This window comes from Penicillium psychrosexuale (assembly GCF_028828465.1).
Source record: "Penicillium psychrosexuale strain IBT 29551 chromosome Unknown utg000003l, whole genome shotgun sequence".
In the NCBI taxonomy this organism is placed as follows: Eukaryota; Fungi; Ascomycota; class Eurotiomycetes; order Eurotiales; family Aspergillaceae; genus Penicillium; species Penicillium psychrosexuale.
Genome location: NW_026643188.1, coordinates 2,996,925 through 3,017,924, shown reverse-complemented (window position 1 = coordinate 3,017,924; position 21,000 = coordinate 2,996,925). Strand labels below are relative to the sequence as shown.

The following is a 21,000-nucleotide window of genomic DNA, read 5'->3' as shown; positions in this document are numbered from 1 at the left end:
AGGGGTACTATTCCATCCACAATTTGGTCGAGTAAAGCTAGTCACTCACACATCCTCTGTATCCTTGACAAGGGTGATCTCTACATCGATATGGATGGCCTATGAGTGCGGAAAGCTATCATTGTTTATTAATGAATAAGAAAGTAAGAGAATTGACATTTCAAGCAAGAACATGCTCCCACAGACCAGCCTGCAGAAACTCATTGACATTTGTTCCCCCAGCCTCATCGAGGGATTTTGTGGCCTCGCACTTGATGTCCTCCCAGTCTCTGAGATAACGGTCAATAACATGTCCCATCCTAAGTCCTGCGCACCATCGGTTGCGTCAAGTGGATGGTGCCACTTGTGGGCAGTGCTACTGCTCTAACTCGTATAGGGAGGCGGGAAAGCATTGGTATATATTGTCTTCGTCCTGATGTCGCACTTGTATGTGAGTAAAACAAGGTCATAGCTTATACGATATGCCATTGGCTACTTACAGTTGGCTTTAATGCGATAGTAAATCGCCCAAACTCGGTATGTATGGAGTATTTCAGGGTTATCCCATCACCAGAGTTTCGCTTTTCTGGTTGGATAAGGGTGGCTGCTACAGCCTCAATATAGGGCCGATTTCCTCTGGAGTGGAGTTTTGAGATGATGGTTTTGAACGTGCTTTCACTATTCCCGAGGATTAATTAGTGCTCGCTATTACTCCAGACAAGTATTTCCTAGATTCACTCGGTGTAGCCACTCGGTGTAACAAGAAGCAAGACCTGTAAGCAAATTGCTAAAGACATCATAAAGTTGGTTGTCGGATTTTGAACCTATTAATGTCCCTAGCTAGAGATTCACACCCACCTTCAGCTAGGCAAGGAATGCATGTAGGGAAACAGGGAGGAGGTTTGCGTAAGTTCGCTGAGTTTGCTGGGGTTTGAATTCAGAAATCCTCATATAACGTGCGACTTGTCCAATTGCGATTCTGAACTCCGGTATTTCAGGCATTATCAACTCCGTGGAGGAATCCGAAGCCTTAAGCTCACCAACAAAATCGATGGTTCCCTGCCTATCCATAATTATAGCGTCGGGGTGCGCGTCCAGAGCATTTGTAGTTTGTAAATGCGATGTTATAGCCTTGCGAACCGAACACGGCACTTATTGTCTGGCCTATCTCATCGCCAACTGAACGTGCTCTTGGAAAACCACGATGTGTGATGGACCTGGAGTGGTGTAAAGAAGAAAGAAAGTGGGAGGGGGCAGGTATATATACCGTGGGTATTTCACTCCCCAACATCCTCCGCGGTAATAGGCCCACTCGGGGCTAGGTTTTTCGGCCAGGCTTTCAGAGAAGGCATATTCATGCCGATCAATATATAAACCGACCAGAGGGTCTCGATCTCGTAGAGATTGACCGTGGTTATACTATCTATATCAAGCTTGGGGTAAATGTAGATGGAGGCTGGGAAGTAAAAGCAAAGTGAGGCAAGCAAGGTCAAACTTAGCTTGAATATAGTGTTGGTCTTGGAGTCGAAGAGTGGATGAGAGAGCAGGATGGACTACATGAGTTTACAGAGTATTAACACGGGAACAAGAAAAGAAAAGTGTAGAAAACGAATCCAAAATCCCCGTTAAGACGGACAGAGCCGAACAATGCTAAATTTGAAACAGAGACATTAGATATCAGTACAAGAGGACCGAGATTTTAAAAAGAAACCCAGGCTCGGTTTCTCTCACTCCTCCATCATTCATTTTTTATCGTATATCCTTCAACATTTCTTTTCAAGCGGTTTTGAATTTAACCAGTAACCTTGAAGATAGACTCGGCGAGTCTCTTGACGTTTCCGGTGGTGATACCAGCGACGGAGATACGGCCGTCCTTGGTAGCGTAGACAGAGTGCTAGGAGAGTCGTTAGCGATCAGACTAGAGAAAGTATGCGGGTATAAATCTTACCTCCTTAGCAAGGGTGTCCATCTGCTCGGGCTTCAAGCCAGTGTAGGCGAACATGCCGATCTGGAATATCATGTTAGTCATTTGGATCATACTTAGGAAATCGAGTTTTGAGATCTCACCTGGCTGGTGATGTGGGACCAGTCGTGCTTGCTGCCGAGCTTCTCAAGGTTGGTGCGGAGAAGAGCGCGCATCTCAATGATGCGGCTAGCCATGCCCTCGACCTCACCGAGCCACTGCTTGTTAAGAGCAGGGTCGTTCATAATGGTGGAGGCGACACGGGCGCCGTGAACGGGAGGGTTGGAGTAGAAGGGACGAATGAGGATCTTGATCTGCGAATCGACACGCTTCTTCTCCTCGGCGTTCTCGCAAACGAGGGAGAAAGCACCGACACGCTCGCCGTACAGACCCATGTTCTTGGCGAAACTCTGGCAAAGAGCGATGTTGTGGCCCTCCTTGACGAAGTGGCGGGGAGCAAAGGCATCCTTGTCGGCGTTGCCGCTGGCAAAGCCCTGGTAGGCCATGTCGAAGAAGGCGAAGTGACCCTTCTGCTTCATGACATCGCTGATCTGACGCCACTGCGCCTCGGTAGGGTCGACACCGGTGGGGTTGTGAGCGCAAGCGTGGAGCAGAATGATGCTGCCCTCGGGGGCGGCCTTGATATCGGCAATCAGACCCTCGAAGTCGAGGCCAATGGTGTCCTTGTTGTAGTAGCTGTACTGGGCGACCTCGAGACCGGAGTCGGAGAAGACAGCCTTGTGGTTAGCCCAGCTGGGGTTGGGGATGTAGATCTTCTTCGCGCCGGGGTAAAACCGCTGGAGGAAAGCACCGCCAATGCGCAGGGCACCGGTGCCGGAGATAGTCTGAGTGATGACGAGGCGGTTGTCCTTGATGGCGGAGGAGTCAGCGCCGTAGGCGAGCTCCGCGGCGGCTGTAGTGAAACTGGGAACACCGGTGATGCCAGCGTACTCCTTGTCCATGCGGTCTGCGACGACCTTGTCCTCAGCGGCACGGACAGAGGGCAGGACGTAAGGCTTGCCCTTGTCGTCACCTAAAACAGCGAGATGACTCGTCAGTAATCCATTACGCGACACGATTGTTCGGGACGGGGCTTACGGTAGGCACCCACGCCGAGATTGATCTTCTCCTTGAAGGAGTCGGCCTTGAAAGCTTCGGTGATACCGAGAATGGCGTCCTATTAACCGAGCTACGTTAGAATTGGCCTTTCAAACCACGATTACGATGGTTGCAAGCACAAAGCTTACAGGAGGACCCTGGGGAACATTGGCCCAGGCCGATGCGTTTCTAGCTCCGATCAAGACGGTACGCAAGTTGACCCCACGGGGGGCAGCCGACCGGCTGGCGACTCTGAAAGTGGAAAGCATAATGGCAGAGTAGACGAAGAAAATCGAAAGGGCAAGACCTGGACCTCCTGGATTTGGGATTGGAAGGAAGAAGGGAAGGATCGGGAGAGCGAAGGAATATAAAGGACCGGAGACGTAGTCCCGATGTTTTTGCCCTGACTCATGTGATAGCGGTATCGGGTACCTGCGAGTTGGTATGCATCTCCGCCTGGGTGGAGGTACCAGGTACAACCAATCGGAATTTGCAGCAATCCTCCGGCTAAATATTTGTTGTTCTCTATGGTTTAGTTGCTGGAAATGAGGGAATTGTAATGATATCTAGGATTTTGGATATGATTCATTGGCTGGATTCCTTCGTGCGTTCCTTATATATATCCATTCGCGCATGTATAGCAACATCAGCCCATTTCTACAGTTGTCGGCAAGTCGAATCTCCGGTGAACTGTCTGGATCTACACCGTTTTTCCCCTCACAGTTGGAGAAGGAATTCTCCATTTTTCCTCGTGTCTGACATTCCGACCACTTTGATTATTTCTAAGGTTGTATAGGGACAACTGGGTTAAATACCTGTATGTCAATCCCATATGTACGAAGTCGGATACATAAGATTGAACTTGGTGACATCCGTCTTCTCCCTGCAGCAACGTTGCCTGATCGTCTAACTGATCGGGCCTAAATATAACTATCTAAATATATCTACGGATCTACGGAGCTTCGGAAGGACTTTTGGGATAGACTTTGGATATCGTAAATTGGTATTTGGCTATTGGGAAGAAAGAAAAAGCATCAGCCCAGGCGAACCCCAGCCTGGCGATTCTTGCGCGCAGCAGTGCCCACAGCAGTGTTCATGCCGGTGTTCTGGCTGCTGTCCAGCGTGCTCATAGACTCGCGCTTCTTCTCTTCGTCGATCTTCTTGAGGCGCTTCTCGGTCTTCATCTTTCCACTGCCCTTGCCGTGGAACTGGTGACTAAGTTGCTTGAATGCTTCCTTCTGGTTCATGTTGCGACCGAACTCATCTACATATCGCAGTTGCACGTCGGGCTTGTATTCGCGGTTGAACACCTCGGCGATATGACGTGCTTCCTGCTGGTCACGATGCTTGTTCTCCCAGCGCGCGTGCTCCTCGCGCTCGCGGGCTGACATGCGATCAAGCTTACCAGAGGTACGGTCCCGCTCACGCTGCTGTCGGGCGCGTCGCTCGATTTCGGACTCGCGGTTCGACTTGTCGGCCAAGAAACGCTGGCGATCACGCATGAGAGCGTTTTGGCTGGTGCTGTCGTTGTCTTTGACGAGACCGCGCGATTTCAACATTGATAGAGTAGCAGCAAGACCATGGTCTAGAGTTGATTCCTCTTCTAGGCCGGTGCCGGTAAGTTGTGGTGGCTGGGCCGCAGATACTTCATCGCGCTTGATGCGCGCAGCAAGTTCCTCTTCGTCTTCAATATCGCCGTAACGGTCCATATCGATCTCGACGCCCTCACCCTCGGGCTCCGCGTTGGAACTTTCGCGCTCTTTGGCCGCGGTTGTAGCGTGTTTTTCTTCTTGCTCCAGAAGTGTAGGCTTGTGTAGATTTGCCACAAATTCCGAGGTTTCGTCGATAACAAGGCCAGGCCCCTCGCCCTCGTTATCCGAATTTTCAATATCCATCGGGGTCTGAGTCTCCTCTTCTCGAAGCTGCTTAGCAAGCTCCTCAGGGCTGATCTTCTTGCGCTTCTTGAAAGCTGCTCGTCGTTGCAACGCAAGAGAGGCTTGAAGGTCATCGTCATCCACGAAAGAAACATCCTCGTTGATGGGCTTGCGGGGAGCAGAAACTAGGACTCCACCCTTCGAATCAATATCCATAGCTGAAGATCCTTGTGTATCGGTCGAATCCGCAACCGGAGCAACGTCATCCTCGTCTATCAAAGTCCTCTGTTTTGTAGCTTTGGCCTTCTTCTTCTTAGGCTTCTTGATTTTGACTTCGCTGATGTCCATGTAATCGGATGATGGCATTTCCGGTTCAAAGTCGAGGCTGATAATGTTCTTCCGCAACTGGTTGGAAACTTCCTGTCGCTTTGCTTCGCGTTCTTCGGTTGAACCTTGGGCGTCGAGTGTAAATCTCTTTCGCTTTTTGCCATCGATCTCCTCGTCGTATTGTGAAAGGAGACCCTGGTTCTCCGCCGTGGGATCGTAGACAGGCTTTTTCTTCTTAAGCTCCAGCCTCTCTTCGGTCCTTTCCTTCTCGACCAAATCGAGGTTTTGGAGCTCATCGTCCTCTTCCTCATCATCCACCGCGGCGTCCTTAAGCGTCAGGATGTGATCTTCACCACCATCGAAAGCACCCGCAGAGTGTCCGACCTTGATACCAGCCAAATCCGCTGCAGTGTACTCGGCTTCTGCAACGCGCTCCCGCTCTTCGAGTTCCTCGGCAAGTCTCTGGGCGCGTTCTTTCTCGATTTTCTTCTGGCGCTTTTTGGATTGTGACAGCCAGGCTTTGGTATCGAGTTCGTCGCCATTCGCCTCGCCTAGTGTCGATCCTTGGAGCTGTATATTCCGTTGGGCAATGTCACGCGCCCGCTTGATGGCGGCATTCTTCTCATCTCGTTTCCGTTTCGCTTCGGCGGTGTCCTGGATCTTCTTCCAGTTTTCATAACTTTCCGCCTGTCGCGACTCGAGAGTGCTGGCTGGGTCTTCTTCCTCGCCGGACTCGCTGTCGCCGTCTTCTCTGAATTCAGGGCCGGCGCCAGGAACTGGGAGTGGCTTGAGGCCAAGAGCCACTCGAATCTTGTTGTTTTGCTCGATGGATAGAGCGTCCGCCATTTTGACGGTGTGTGGAGGAGGGATGGAAAGGTACTAATGGCTATCAGCGCAACGCCGTTTGGATTCCTGATAACCGCAATCGGGTCACATGACGTGGCCACATAGCACTATTCCTATCTAGGCTAGCGCCATAAAATCTTACCGGCCCCACTTGGGGACATAAATAAGAGCCTTTCCGCTTTTTCCTTCCTCTTTTTCTTCTTTACCAAAACCGGATCTGTGCCTAGATTTCCTGTCCATGGACTCCAGTCTGACTGGTTTCTGTGTGGTGGTTGAGAGCTGGGCATTTCGACGAGCTTGGAGCCATCATTTTTGTGGATGGCCTTTACGGTTTCCGGTCGACAGATCTCAGAATAATTGTCTGCGCCTTGTGACGCGGGTCTTGAGCTCCCACTGGTGAGCTCGGCTTGATAGCTTGGTGTCGGACGGCGTCATATTTCATATCTCTTTGCCGATTGGCCGTTGGCCGCTGAGGTTAGGGAATAACCATGACTTGCCAACATATCTTATATAGAACTCGTAATTTATTATAAAGCTCCTAGATTCAAAGGAGGTCCCGTTTTTGCGCGACTAGTGTGTCTAGGAAACGTGCTACAATTATGTCGACTATGCCCGCATATGATGTACCACCGTGTGTCGCATGCTCGACGCGATGGATACCGTAACGTTGGAAACCTGGTCGTCGAGGTCATGATCGTCATTGCCTATCTAAATGCCAAATGAGCAAATGTATAATGTGTACTCGTTTACAACAGCTTCAAGTGTCCTGTCACCCCGTCAACCACGCTTCTGGGTCCCAAGATTCCTAGCACGGTCTTGCTGCCACTTGCAATTTGAGTGCGCCCAGCATCCTGGATAACGCGCGCGCAAAGTCCAAGGCTAATAGCCTGAGCCTGCATCACCAGCAGCTCATCCTCGGACTTGACCTGCAATGCGATCTTGGCCTGGCCACCGCGCTCCCATTTTCTGAGGATAGGCGAGTCAGGTGCGTATTCGAGGAAGTATTTGTAGCAAGCAAGGGTAGCGTGGCCGCATTGAGCGGCGATTTTGCCTAGAAGGAAGAGATTGTAAGCGCTTGCAACACAAATGTGAGGAATAATTGAAACGTTGTGCGAAGAACACATACCTTTGGTCATGCCTAGGTCCATGCGAACGACGAGCACCAGCTTCACCTCCTCGCTGTTATCCTTGAAGCTCGACAGTTCTTCGCCGTTGCCCTCATCTTCATCGTCGGTCTCTCCTTCTTCAGAGTCTGATTCGTCCTCCTCGTCGGAGGAGTGGCTGTGGACCTTCACATCGTAGCTGTTTGGCCACCCTTCCTTTTCTTTGAAGAGGCTGATTGAGGAGCCTTGGCCGATAAAATATCCGGTCACGCCTGCAATGATGGCTGTTGCAATCACATAGGCGGCCGTCGTGGGGGGTATGCGATCTAACGGTACTGGGGCGGCCATTTTGAGTTGGTTGGTTGGTGGTTGGAGGGCGCAGTGGAACAAAACGTGAAGTCCAGTGACCGACGGACCCGAAGTCCAGGCGATCCTCCAGGCGGTCACCTTGGGCTCATCTTTCTTCGTTAATTTGATAAATTTCAGATGAAACACATTCTTAGAGACTGGATGTCTTTATATTCTATATACAATGTATAAATATTCTCAATCGTGTGACTTCGTTGCGCCAGTTCTGCCTTTGTCTTTCGACTTCCTCGCCTCACCCTAAGGTTCCAGCGATGGCGACTCACCGTCACCATTCCTCCATAGAGGGGGCTTTAGACTTCTCAATGCCCTTATCATTAACACCACAACAGCACAAGTCGGCAAGGAACCTAATGATCAGGCTTATACGGCATTATGGCTCTGGGAAGACCGTTCGGAAGGGCTATCGGCCTGCGTCACTTATCCAGGCTACTCTCGAGTACGTTAAATCACTGGATACCTTTATGACTTTCTTCCTCTTATACATCTATGAGGACCTGCTTTATGATGAAGGACATGCCGTTGATTTTGATATCACTCACGCCTTGGTATTCTTCGAGGGACTTTCTTCATGGGAGCCAGAATAAATAAACAAGCTTCACGAGAGCCTAGAAAAGTTTGCTGAGTATATCGTTGAAAATTTCCTCCTTCCCCGTTCGTTAATCCCTTATATATATATATACTGGTTCTCCAGTGAGTATATACTAATTTGCAATTGCAGTTAGAGTATCATCAGTCAAGATACTACAGCCAATGCCTATGTCGTTATTATCGCTGCAGAGCTTAACACAGACCGGAACGTGGCAGCAGAATTGTCTTCTACGCGACCGCCACTGCTGTATAGTGTCTCGCAAATTCGATAGAGCAGCAGCCAGAAAGTGTTTCGAGGAGAATGCGGAATTTTGTGCTGATGATGACGGGAACCTATTGAAGGATGAGTCTAGCGATCAATTTCAATACTTGGAGGTTGCCCAAATTCTCCCTTATTGTCTGACGACAGTAGCTTCTGGTGAAACCGATTTGGTATGTCTAATTATTAGGATTGGTATTTTGACGGTGCTAATATGCCTAGAGTGATTCAAAGAAAAGTGCTCTTCGGATCTTGGACATGTTCGATCCTGGAATAATCCATCTTATTGATGGTCCCATGAACGCCCTCACTCTAACGCTAGACTACCACCGGCTATTCGGCGAATTTAAAATCTATTTCGAACATACTGGCACACAATATCAGTACAGGATTGACTCTACAGAACGCAGTCCTTTCTTACGTGACCCCTTGTTTCCCGTCACACGATCGCTTAGCCTAAGTCCTTATCACACGGTAGATCTACCATCCCCCCGGCTTCTCGATATCCACCGCGCCATTGCACTTATTATGGAACTTAGCGGCGCTGGCGAATATACTGAGCGGGTCCTTCGTGATATGGAGGAGCTGGATGTCAGAGAAGACAGATCGACACATTTGGGATATCTTACAGGCTTACGACTTGGCGGGTGGTTAGATACCCTGTCATTGCATTAGAAATTGGTACAATGACATTGACATGTCGAAGAATTTATGCATTTCGTATCTCTGAATGTTTATTGAGATTACAAGCAAATATATGCCTGATATTACTACAATACGAGGAAATACACACGCAACTGCCGGAAGAATAGAAAGTCAATGGAAGAGTGTAGTGGTTGCACCGGTTTCGGGATGTACTGTATAATGGGATATACTGTTTAAATAATGCTCTGGATACAGAGGTAAAGCAAGGTTGGCATCTAACAGTTACCAATACATTCGGTGAATCTGTTACAGAATCCTATTAGATAACTAGCTAGGATACGTTGATTAAAAAGGTAGCTAGAAAAAGGCCTAAGATCGAAGAGGCTCCATTCCCGACAGATGACTGCCCAACAAAGAACACAAACCAACCCAAGCAGTATATTGGACACGTCACAATACACTACCACTGATTATATACAACCCAAAACACCAACAGGGACCAAAAGAGGTTATTTAGTTTGCGCTACCAGCGGGGGCTGCAGCACGAGGGGCGTTTCCAGTAGGACCTGCGCGACGGCTCCTAATTCCGGTGTTAGACTGATATCGAATGACAAGCACAAATCAATTCCAACTTACATCATGGTACGGCTGAAGAAACTGATACCAATCATGAACAGCCAGCTGGGAACAGCACCGAGACCCCAGATAACGTAGCCCATGGGGATGTTGAGCTGGTACTTAGCGACCCAGCCGTCAACGGGGTGGAGAGCACCCTCGTAGAGGGGGACCTTCTCGTAGGTCTTCTTGGAGTGGATCTCGTAGATGGTCTCGGGGGTGACGGTGGTGGCGTTCAGGTAGATGTTACGGAGGGGAGTCGGGGCACGCTCCTCGCCAACAGATGGCTCCTTGGGGACCTGGTAGTACTGGACGGAGGGAGCGCTGGCGGACCAGGCGGCGCACAGGACCTGGTTGGCCTCACAGTCCAAGTATCCGAGGTGGGGTGAGGTGGGATCGGCGGAGAACAACAGGACGGATTCCTGGGAATTGAGAACAAGACGTTAGAGTTTTGTGACTGGCGAAAGACGCGTCGGGGGCAAAATATCAACTCACCTTGAATGCCTTATCGGCAGTTCCGCAGCGACCGAAGCAGGTCTTATTGCCACCAGTGGTGTAGATCAGCCAATCCTCTGCCTGGGGTCCCGGGGTAAGGACGGACTTCCAGTTGTCCAGGGACAGGTGGGTGACACTCTTCTCGGTAACCTTCTCGGCCAGCTTCTCGATCACCGGGGAATCAACGGGGGCTGCTGTCGGCACGTAGGACTTGACCTGGTTGAACCACCCCTGCAAGCGGTCTGCGAGGGGAACCTGCTCCTGGGCCATGGCCAGGGCAGGGAGGAGGGTGACGAGCGACGTGAAACGCATCTTGAGGGCTGAGGCGTGGAACAGATTAGTGAAACAGGTTTCGGGAATGATGGATCAAGTTTAATACAAGGTTAAACTAGTGATATCAGAATACATACCAATGACTGAAAGGCGGATAGAGTTGACACGGTCAGGGACAAGAGGAAGAATGGTGTTCAGAGGGAGATGGCTAGTTGGGACGACAGCTGGCCTGAGCGCTGGCCAACCACAACGCTTGAATTCACTCCCGCGCCTCCTTTCTCTGCACCAATGGCGCCATTCCTTAGTGCAGATAATGTTCTAGATTGATTCCAGATGCCTTCTAAATGCCTTCTAAATGCCTTCTGACTATCATTTCTTTCATTGCAATCGATTATATCTTTTTCAGGGCAATCTTCTCGGTCCATGTGGATTCTGTCGTGCATAAAGTTCCCGACCCCACAACTTTAGGATGTATACTAGAAGATCGTTTTGTTTCCATTGGGTCTCTTGGAGGCTGAAAACTACTTGTGACTAGAAAACACTGGTGCTTCAAGTTGCATATCTTTCAACCTGGTCGAATAGAAGGTCTATAATGCATGTATCCGATTGGTCTTGCGAATGGAACACTTTGTAAGTATGAAATTGATATTGTAAACGGCGGACCTGTAAACCTTAAAACCCCAACTCCTACTAGAATATAGGACCCAATTAAAAGTATTAAATATAATGGCCCCGAGGAGGGTCCTTCGATGTCAGGACCCTAGTACTAAGAAGGCTGATGCCTGAAGTATGACACCTGTCATGGTGTGTGGAGCACCCATCCTGGGTGCGTGGGGGACTGTGGACTGGACAGGAGTAATGTATACTGCCTGCACAGCCTCCTTAGGTCATATAACCCATAAACCTGTATATTATCCTCGTATACTGCTTCTTTAGAGAAGCAGCTATTAGTTCTAATATACCACTGCGTATATCACTATCTCTATTTCCCGATCCTCCGTTACATACAGCATTCCCCTTAGGCATTCCATACCTAGGGGTCTCACAGTTATATAACGATCTAAGAAGGATTGTACTTACTAAACGGGGTAGGAGCGGTCACGTCCTTGTACTTACCAAACGAGGCAGGAACGATTATACCCTTACACCTTCCTAAGAGGACGAACGAGAATTAAGCGAGATAAACGCAAGGGTATAAGAAGGGAAGAACGCGCACTCAGATAGTTTCTCTTTTTCCTTTTCTTCTTCGTACTTAGAATTTGATTGGAATTGCACTCTTTTCTTCTGAATCGAATTGGCTCGTAACATGCACGATCATATTGCCTTGCCGTTGTTACTTTCCATGCCAAATGTCATAACTTGCATCGTATCCACCGTTCTTCAAACATTCAGGTTCAAACTCGTCTTCTCTATCAGTTTCATAAGTAGGATCTTGACGACTAATTCTCGCCCAGGTGACTTTTGAAACAGCCTTCCACTCAGCCTCACGGAAGTCATAAGGCCAACCATATTGCTCCTGGAGAATCTTCTTGATTTGAGGGTACTGTAGACATTTAATACTTAATATTAGACCATGTCTTTATATAAGGTATATAGAAGAAAAAGAAATTACCTACCACGCCGTAAATATCATTTTCTTCCGTAACTAAGTCACAAGGATATCTTGTCATATTAGGGAGGATCTCAAGTGATCTGACTCGTTGAAGATAGGATGCGAGGTATGTCGGAGCATGGTATGGATGACACTGTCGATAATCATCGTCCGGAGGTAAGTCATGGAAGTCCCATACTCGAATTGTGTCTGCAAGTTATATCAATAACATGCTCCCTACCTAGATACCACAGAAAATCAGGAAAAACAACGAAGACACTAACTTTCTTTTGTATCGAGGATTATATGGCAGCCCTCATCAGTTGAACAAGTCAAAGCTATCTCGTGGGGAAGAAGGAAGTCTGGTCGGGGGTTATCGTCAATCTCAAATCGATCCGGATCACGACCTCCTCGGATCTCATAGTCCTGAAGATAGGTGAAGGCTCTTGACCAACGGTAGATAAACTCGACATCGCTGGCTGTCCTTGAGAATCGAAAATATGGTAGTCGCTTCATAAGCGAGATCACCACTGGGTCAATATGAAGTTCCTCGCATAGCGTTTGATTAATATTGTGACCTCCTGGTAGCGCCCAGGTGACCTCCCAATCCGAAATATAATTTAGCTGTAGATAGATACGGTATATATCACTGATGATATTGACAATTGTATCTTCGCTATAGGGGAGCCGAGAGATATGAAACTCAGTAGTAATATCTTGGACTCCATTCAAATCTTCTTGTAAAGGGGGAGCCTGGGGAGGTATATATAGGGGCGGGGTTTCTCTTTGGTGGTATCGTTTCCAGCACCAGCGGAGTCCAATCATTGCCACAACCATGGCCGCTTGGATTACTTGAGCAATCAAAAAGCATCTTAAACATTTGGCGAAAATGCATTGACTAGCGGGAGATGGAGCGGCAATTGGGGAGTTCACATCCATTTCAGCGATCGTGTGGGGCAAGATGAAAAGCTGCGCAGGAATGAGGCACCGATTTTAGAGACGGACGATGGCCAGAATAGAATTTTCTCAAAGACTGGATACAATGTTGCGTAAGGGGCGAAGGAATCGAATGGTGAGATTCATGGAACGTTGGGAGATGAAAGGACAGTACTAGGCTTAGATCACATGACTTGTAAGGTGACCACGGAAGCATCAGTTGACCTCGTAGAACCAAATGCGAGATGATGATGATGACGATGATGTTATTATTCTCACCGGAAGAAAAGAAAGGATTAAAAAAATGGAAAGAAAGATGAAAATTAGGGGAAAAAAACCAAATTAGAAAAAAAAAATAAAAAAAGTGCATCATCCAACTTCCAAGCAGGGTCCGCGCCCCGGCCCCCGACAGCCCAACGGCCCGGAGGCCCGAGTTTGGCGTAGACCGAACACGGGCCTCGTCGGTGGCAACGACGAATTCTGCTAGTTTAAGATGGGTTGCCCACACATTAGGGTCTGATTCCTGTACTGTTTGCCTACCAGTAGCAGATCAACTTCAAAAGGCTATTGCCTGCTATCTAATATATCGTATCCCTGACCTGATTGCAAGCTTGATTAATTTGATAATAGAAAGTAACTTATGAAGATCGGAGGAGTACTCTCCTTCCACAATGGTTCTAAATCCCGCCGAGTGTATAAAAGACACATTTTACAATACCCGACGGTATTCATGTTATAATTCCAAAAATACCAAATTATGTACACAACTCCAGGGGTCACAACCTCCCGGGCTTGGAAGGTTGTTTCATCAGCTCAAATTGTGTAAATTTCCATGCATATTTCCGCCTCTTTCCTTATGCAACGCGCTTATACAGCTACACAGTAGTAATAGTCCGGCCACAACCCAGTACAGTTGACCCCCACAGCCGGGTTCCAGTCAATGAATTCATCTTCAGTGATATCCTCATCGACCGAAATACCCCAACATCCATCTCCTGACTGTGCCTCATAAAACTTTGTACAACTACTCACCATTCCTGTCTGTGTGGGAGTCGGCGTTGTGATGGTTCCAGACGCAGTTGAGGTCGCCGTGACAACCTGCGTTGAACTCATGATACTGGCTAATGGAATTCCCGAGACACAGTAGCTGTATCCCGGCCAAAGATTATCGCAGGCGGTGTCGATATATGTATTAAGCGCAATGAATTCGGCCTCGGTGAGGCCGTATTCTGACTCAATTGTATCGCAGCCGTCGCCAGACTGTACAACGTACCATTCGTAGCATTCTGGGGTTATTCCCGTGACTGTCTCGCCTGGTGGAGTGACAAAAGAGGACGTCACGGAAGCAGTGGCCGTTCCTGTCGTGGAAGTGGCTGTAAAAACCCCATTTACTGGAGCCACACTTCAAGATGAACGTTAGTATAATTCTGGTCAAGGGAAAAGCAAATGTAACAAGGAGCAAATTGATAGAGTTCGTGAATCTGTAGTTGCCGTACCAATAGTCATCTCCAAGGAGAAGATTGCCACATGTAGAATTGATAGAAGGATTCATCTCTGTGCCCTGTTAGCTTTGAGCAAATTATATCGCAAGAGCTTGAAATTACCGCGGAATTGATCAAATGTCAAGTCGTATTTCTCACAGATTAAGGCGCAGTCATCTCCACTTTGAACAGTGTAGTACAATCCACAATCCGAGTCAGTTCCAGATGGGACAGGGGCGGTGGGAGAAGCTGCAGTGGTGAAGACAGTTGCCGAAGCCGTTGCCAAAGAGGGTACATAGACACCACTGGGAGGACTAGCAAGGAATTCACATCAGCCGAGGCCAGGTATATAGAGAAGTTTACCACTGACCCTGAGCACACAGTGTCTCCATTGGCCATTACTGGGAGACCAATGTATGGATTCCAGGTCAGGAACTGGGTGAGGGTGAAGTTTCCATATTGATCTACCCATTCAGTAACATGGATAATGCTGGCATTGACATCAATCACAGTGATGGGGCACGAAAGGGGCGCACAAATCGTCCGATTAATGAGGGTCAAGCAGTTAAGATCATTGTTAAGATTATTGTGCTTGGGGAAGCCTTCTATGGCCGCTCTTTTACACTTTCGGAGTCTTCCTGCACCTCCCCAGGATGTCCATTCAGTGGTGGTGGAACTCCAGGAGAATGCACGGACACAGCAGGCATTCTTTCTGATGCTGAAATTCAGAATGTCATCTCAGAGAATAATCTGACCCCAATTTTGGAAGAAACAGCGGCTGTGAAATACATCGTTTGGGATGATAATCAATGGTAAGATCATTCAGAGACGAACTCATTGTAGCAGGTCTAATTGATGAATATAGGGTTTCCTACGATGACGCTGAAACACTTGATCTGAAACGGACATTTGCAAATTCAAAATGCTTGGGAGGACGCTTTGTGTGGTCGGTTGACCTGGACAATGCGACCTCCAAGGAGGCATTGGTTGACCTAAGCACGAGCGGATTGAAGTTACTTGGCGACGACGTCTCGTCAAATCCCTCATATGCCCTTGACAAGCTCTCGGCAATCAGCTCTCAGAACAGTGTCAACCTCTACTCTTACTGGACAGCCTGCTCTGCGGCCCCTCAATGCAATGCGGGGTATTCACAGTGGACACTAGGTCATGGAAAGGTCTATGATGCTGATAAAGGAATATACACCGCCGATGGATGTCATGGCGGTGGGAATGGCTACAATCGTGCCCTATGCGTTGAAGCAGATGTTACAGGGGTCAATTGCAAGTGGTATGGCAAGCCAGGTGGATGTTCTCAAACGTGCCCATCTGGAACAATCTTGTTGGCCCAAAACACCCATGTGGGAGGCGCCAAATCCGGGTGCAAATCCGGGCATTTCTCAAGCTACTGCTGCGAATCTATTACCACCAACATCATTGATGATTGCCCGCAAAGCAATGCCAATAGTATATTTACTGGTGGTCAGGGTATCATTCGGAAAGATGCAACATCTGTCCAACTTTATAAAGATGATTCAAGCTTGTCGACACTCACAGAGTGCCTCTTTCCCCTGGCAGCTTTCACATTATTTGTCCTTGGCGCCGGATATATTATGAATAGCATACCTGGGCAGTGGTCCTCAAGTGGCCTCTTCACACCTCAGAGCAACAGAGCATATCCGGCAGCTGCAGTAGCGAGGCCATGTACAGAAACCGTTACGATTCACACCACCGTCACCTCGGTTACTTCGTCCCCGAGTACTGTTACTTGTGACGGAGACAAATACCCCCAAGCATGCGCTCACTATAGTTCTGTGAGCTACTGGAACCGCTATTCTACGCTGCGATGTCCTGTAGACAAGATGTCTAATAGGAAGCTTCCTGCTGTATGGGATAAGGAGCATTTAAAATCCTGGTTGCTCTGGGTACCCCCGTTCGCCAAGAGCCTGGGTGTGGACAAATGCAACCGAGACGAGTATCCGCCTTTTGCATTCATGGAGTCTACCGGAACCACGTACACCCAATGGCTGCGTTTCCTGCCGGAAAGCCAGAACAAAGGCGCTGGTCAGCTCTGGAAAAATATTTGCAAAGATTATAAAAAAGAGACCAAGCTAGAAGGCGGACCTATTACAAGCAGTACCTGTACTGAGATCAAGTCGACTGTCTACACAGTCAACGCGATGGTGATGCATTTTACGAACATGCCAAACGACGACCTTCTTGCCGACAATCCATGCCTTCCTGAAATTACGCATGATTATAGGTTTGCTCTTATGACGAATGATCGTTGGTATGGCGTCAACTATCTTCAAGGTCATGACTCCGCTGCGTATGCAATGGACCCCGAAGCAGCGTTGACACAAGGGCTAAAACCACCACGGCAGAAGCCAGCAAAGCGTTCATTGGGCTATGGTATTGATGAACCGATTTCCTTTGATTTCAACCCGGAGGACATCATACTCGATGAAGGAAATTCGTCTCGTCGTGTGACACCCGAGGAACTCTATGAGCTGGGGCTATTGAAATGCGAATCGGACAACTGTGTAAAGGAGCGCGAGGCGTTGGGAATCCCATACGATGAGCAGGATGATGCGAAAATTGATATGCCTTTGCTGGCCACCACGTCGGAATCGGCATCGACGACGAGTGGACTGCCTACTGACTCGAGAAATTCTGCCAGGGTAGCATATCCTGTTGAAACTGGGAAGTCTTCTTCTCATCTGAAACATGGAAGAAGACATTCGAATTGAAAGTCATGAGGAACAATCCCCCGAGAATTGGATTATTCAGTACAGCCCAAGCAAGTGCTTGAGGGATTAGCGCCTTGAATTCTTTATCCTTTCAAATGTTGAATTCGCAGATAATATACTGGGTCATAATGGCCATTTGAATTCCACAACCTTTTCTTCCCATGGAAAATATCGCCTAACCTCCCGTGGAAGAGTCCGAACTCCGAATATGTATTTTATGACTTTGGAGAACGCCTGCCCGCCACTGTCGTCCCCCTGCCCGTTCGGGAATGGCGTCCCGCCCCGCACCCGCTTCGGGTTTAGTGCCATCTCTGGCCGCTTTTACCGCCCCCGTCACCGACCATCCATCTATAAAGGACCGCTCGCCCTCCCATCGACTCGTCGACGCACTTCATCCTCTACGACACCCCGCCTGGCTTCCTGATCTCTTTCTTCGCCGGCCCCGCCGCTTCTGCGCATGGTCCTTCAGCCTGATGCACTGCCCCTTTCATTTCGTCGGAGCTGCCGCGCTGTCCGGCCGCCCCAAGGGAAGAAAAACCGACGTGAGTCCTGATTCAGTCTTCCGCCGTATTGTGTGTGCTTGACATCGCATGGTCGCCCTCATCTGATTGCGTGTCTCTCTCTCCTCCAATTCATTTACCTTGGATCTTGCTACGAATCTCGGTCACCTTTTGCCAGCGGGGCCTTCCCATGAAAAGCGCTCTGTGACTCTGCCGACTTAGCTTATTGCGAAGTCCCCCGGGTTGCCCTCGTGCCCTCCTCGACGCTTCGTACTCCACTTCGTCCGCCCCCTTGAAGCCCCATCAGAGGTTACATTGCATAGCCCTTGGCGTCGCAGATCTCCTCTCGGCCGCTTGCTCCCAACCGTCTCGACCCCGTAGTTGTCGTCATCGTCGGCTTCTCCGGTCCATCCTCGCCTAATCGATGAGTCTTGGCAGCATGCAACCGTAATGCGAGCCAAAAGCGAAAATGCCGTATCATCAGTGAGGTGAACTCCTGGTCAAGCTAGGGTAAGACCCCACAACCACGCAGTCTGGCGATTGGAGGACAGAGCGGGCGACGACTGTGGAAAAGATCATTGGTTGGGGGCCATTGTTGAGATTGATGGTATTTCAAGCCTGGCGGATGCGAGAATACCGTGGTCTCGCAACTTTTGGACGGAGCGGCATAGGTTGCAGGAGCCGATCTGTATCATCTGAGCGGTGAAGAAAGCAGATCGCGCCTCGCGTCCTATAAAAGAGGCTACAATTCCACCTGAATGACAAACTGCAACGCAGCCATCCCAAGTTCTCCCATCCTGCCCATTCCCACTGCCCACTTGCCCCTGCCCCCTCCCCGAAGTCCCCGTTTGGGTTTCTCTATCTACGAGTGGCCTCATTCCCCATATCCCGTGAACTCGATCAGCTGCTTTTTTTCTCGAACAATATGCCAGTCGATAGCTTTCGATTGGAATCTTTCCGGCCGTAGAACCCTTTCCAAGACAAAGTACAGCCTTTGCGAGATTCACTCGATATCTGTCGATATCCAACTCCATGCAAAACATACCTGTTCCTCAAGAAAAGGACTACCTTGGTCCGCGGAAGAGAATCGCCTTTTGGTGGAGCTTAGGGAGGAAGAATCCCTTGCCTGGTCGGAAGTGATCAAGCGATTCGGTCAGAAGTTCCCTGGAAGAAGCCGAGGCTCTATACAGGTATACTGGAGCACAACACTCAAGAAACAGCGGTCATCTTAGCGGAGGACATGGAAAAATGCCGTCAGTCTGCTGATGAAGTTCTGGAAGCAGTGCATCGTGCGTGTGAATCTTCTTCATCGTAAACTCAAGAAGTCCATACTGTACATCTGTATTGAGAAAATAGAATAGAAAAAAGCAATTAAAAAATAAAAAAATAATCTTCCGAGTCCAACTTCACGGCCTCAAATTCGAAAGTTCGTTTCCACAAATCCGAGCGGCAGCCCCTTCCTGCCCGACCGCTGGTGGGGGTGCTTGAATCACAGGAGGTGGACACTCCGCACCAGCCCATATTGGTGGATGATATATCATGCATTGACTGAGATCTACGGATTTGAGAACATTCCAAAGTTTACCAGGTTTCTGGAGATGGGGGAGCATTTAATGATATGTGATTATATGAGCCTGGAGTCCCAGCTCCCTTTCAGCTTTGAATCGGGTGACTGGAGTTTCACTTTTTTCGGTCTCCGTTTTTTTAGAAGAAACGTTTGCCGTTGTGGAAAGAGATGCTCCCTTCTTCCAGTTAACGACCGCACCTCTAGTATATATGTGAATATGTGGAGGTATTTGAGGAAGCACAAGAATCTCATTGTTTGTGTTATAGTGGTGTTTTATCAAGTATTGCTTGTATACTGTTAGTTGAATCAATGAAGAATGTTCACTAGAAATGATTTTGGATTCACTAGAATAGATACCAGCTTCCTTATCTTTCACATTTGAAGTTTCACTTAATAGTGCCGATTGGGTACTAGATTCATATTCGGCATCTTCAGTCGGCCTGTATAGAGTAGCAGTATCATGAAATTGTTCTGAATATTCGTATGGGTCAGTCCCACTCTACAAATAATCATCTTCATCGTCCCAGGAAAACCAAGAATGTATCTATCTTAGGATAAGCGAGAACGGTAGGCAGGTCATAATGAAAATTCGGCCAGAGTGAAAATTGCGCTAATATAGGAATGCTTTCGAATATATGAGAAACATCCCACTGCTTAACCACAGAAATCAAATTCGAGTTAAATACCTGTGGTAGCAAATATTTTCCGTTCCGGGGTTGTGTAACTAAAGAGCTGCTATCTTTAGTTGGAAAGATGAATATTCAGCTAGTACTAGATAGTTGACTGGAGGAAAATATAGAAGGAGAGATGGAGGGAAAGATGGAGGGATAGATGGAGGGAGAGATGGAGGGAAATGGAGGGAAAATGAAGGTGATTTTTTAAGTGGTCTAAACCTGCATGCAGCCGCCTTCTATCCCCACCACAGCTGACAGATGAACAAGACTATTGGCTCTCGATATGCGGATGGAGGGAAGGATGGAGGGAAAGATAGAGGGAATTTGTAAGTGGTCTAAACCTGTATGCAGCCGCCTTCTATCTCTACCACAGCTGACAGATGAACAACACTATTGGCTCTATACGGATTATTTGATCCGCAAGGAGACTGACCATCTTCTTGGATTATTTGGAGTTTGGCCATCAGGCAACTACACGCCGAGACCACGCGGACCCGAAAGTTCTACAGCTCGGAGAGAGGATACGATACAGTGCGAGGCATTTCACATAAATAGCAGCTATGTCCTCGCAAAATCAGACGTGTTTTTTCCAGGGCAATCTACATTATTTTGAGTTGTATTTAAATCAAATCCATTATTACTGGAGCAATACTACTCTTTACCATAACTGTTGGCAAATACTCTATTGAGCATTTCCAGGGCCTCCCTTCCCTAGAGATTGTATGTGCTAAATTTACCAAGTTGAATGGCGATGGACTGGTGAAAGAATTATTCAAAAATTTCTTCACGGAACAAGGAATGGATCGCAAGTTTGGCTTAGCTATGCTTCATTGTCATTTTAATCTTGAGCCTGGCGAGATGCTCGTGGACTACGATGGCACATCTGTACCTTGGAGCGCGGGTTATATCTCCGGAATAAAACCCCCCAGCCTGCCATATGGTCCGTCTCCTCTGAGGGTGATTTCAAGCCAACGGAGTTCTTCTACTCTGAAGGAGAAGAATTTATCATTGGAAAAGATGAGCTCTGCTTTATAGAGCGCTTTAAGGAACTGCTTTATGAGCATAAAGCT

General features: G+C 48.3%; 8 protein-coding genes across 8 annotated transcripts; 3 read left to right on the top strand and 5 right to left on the bottom strand.

The window, feature by feature from the left end:
- Positions 1 to 1,771: 1,771 nt before the first annotated feature.
- Positions 1,772 to 3,309, bottom strand: N7518_005051 (uncharacterized protein; the record flags this gene model as incomplete). Its single annotated transcript, XM_057185978.1, has 5 exons — positions 1,772 to 1,873; positions 1,928 to 1,987; positions 2,047 to 2,975; positions 3,041 to 3,119; positions 3,190 to 3,309. The coding sequence occupies 5 exons, from the start codon at positions 3,307 to 3,309 to the stop codon at positions 1,772 to 1,774; spliced, it is 1,290 nt and encodes a 429-aa protein (XP_057042748.1).
- A 765-nt stretch (positions 3,310 to 4,074) lies between these two features.
- Positions 4,075 to 6,087, bottom strand: N7518_005050 (U4/U6-U5 snRNP complex subunit SNU66; the record flags this gene model as incomplete). The annotated part of the gene is made up of 1 exon (XM_057185977.1): positions 4,075 to 6,087. One exon carries the CDS (start codon positions 6,085 to 6,087, stop codon positions 4,075 to 4,077), a length of 2,013 nt encoding a protein of 670 aa, XP_057042747.1.
- Positions 6,088 to 6,833: 746 nt separating this feature from the next.
- On the bottom strand, positions 6,834 to 7,538 carry N7518_005049 (aminoacyl-tRNA hydrolase PTH2; the record flags this gene model as incomplete). Its single annotated transcript, XM_057185976.1, has 2 exons — positions 6,834 to 7,138; positions 7,214 to 7,538. The coding sequence occupies 2 exons, from the start codon at positions 7,536 to 7,538 to the stop codon at positions 6,834 to 6,836; spliced, it is 630 nt and encodes a 209-aa protein (XP_057042746.1).
- Positions 7,539 to 8,309: 771 nt separating this feature from the next.
- Positions 8,310 to 9,081, top strand: N7518_005048 (uncharacterized protein; the record flags this gene model as incomplete). The annotated part of the gene is made up of 2 exons (XM_057185975.1): positions 8,310 to 8,579; positions 8,629 to 9,081. 2 exons carry the CDS (start codon positions 8,310 to 8,312, stop codon positions 9,079 to 9,081), a joined length of 723 nt encoding a protein of 240 aa, XP_057042745.1.
- A 483-nt stretch (positions 9,082 to 9,564) lies between these two features.
- Positions 9,565 to 10,473, bottom strand: N7518_005047 (uncharacterized protein; the record flags this gene model as incomplete). The annotated part of the gene is made up of 3 exons (XM_057185974.1): positions 9,565 to 9,631; positions 9,688 to 10,088; positions 10,162 to 10,473. 3 exons carry the CDS (start codon positions 10,471 to 10,473, stop codon positions 9,565 to 9,567), a joined length of 780 nt encoding a protein of 259 aa, XP_057042744.1.
- Positions 10,474 to 13,828: 3,355 nt separating this feature from the next.
- Positions 13,829 to 14,841, bottom strand: N7518_005046 (LysM peptidoglycan-binding domain-containing protein; the record flags this gene model as incomplete). The annotated part of the gene is made up of 4 exons (XM_057185973.1): positions 13,829 to 14,363; positions 14,458 to 14,515; positions 14,566 to 14,756; positions 14,813 to 14,841. 4 exons carry the CDS (start codon positions 14,839 to 14,841, stop codon positions 13,829 to 13,831), a joined length of 813 nt encoding a protein of 270 aa, XP_057042743.1.
- Positions 14,842 to 14,922: 81 nt separating this feature from the next.
- On the top strand, positions 14,923 to 17,189 carry N7518_005045 (uncharacterized protein; the record flags this gene model as incomplete). Its single annotated transcript, XM_057185972.1, has 2 exons — positions 14,923 to 15,254; positions 15,308 to 17,189. The coding sequence occupies 2 exons, from the start codon at positions 14,923 to 14,925 to the stop codon at positions 17,187 to 17,189; spliced, it is 2,214 nt and encodes a 737-aa protein (XP_057042742.1).
- A 269-nt stretch (positions 17,190 to 17,458) lies between these two features.
- On the top strand, positions 17,459 to 17,773 carry N7518_005044 (uncharacterized protein; the record flags this gene model as incomplete). Its single annotated transcript, XM_057185971.1, has 1 exon — positions 17,459 to 17,773. One exon carries the CDS (start codon positions 17,459 to 17,461, stop codon positions 17,771 to 17,773), a length of 315 nt encoding a protein of 104 aa, XP_057042741.1.
- Between the last annotated feature and the right edge of the window lie 3,227 nt (positions 17,774 to 21,000).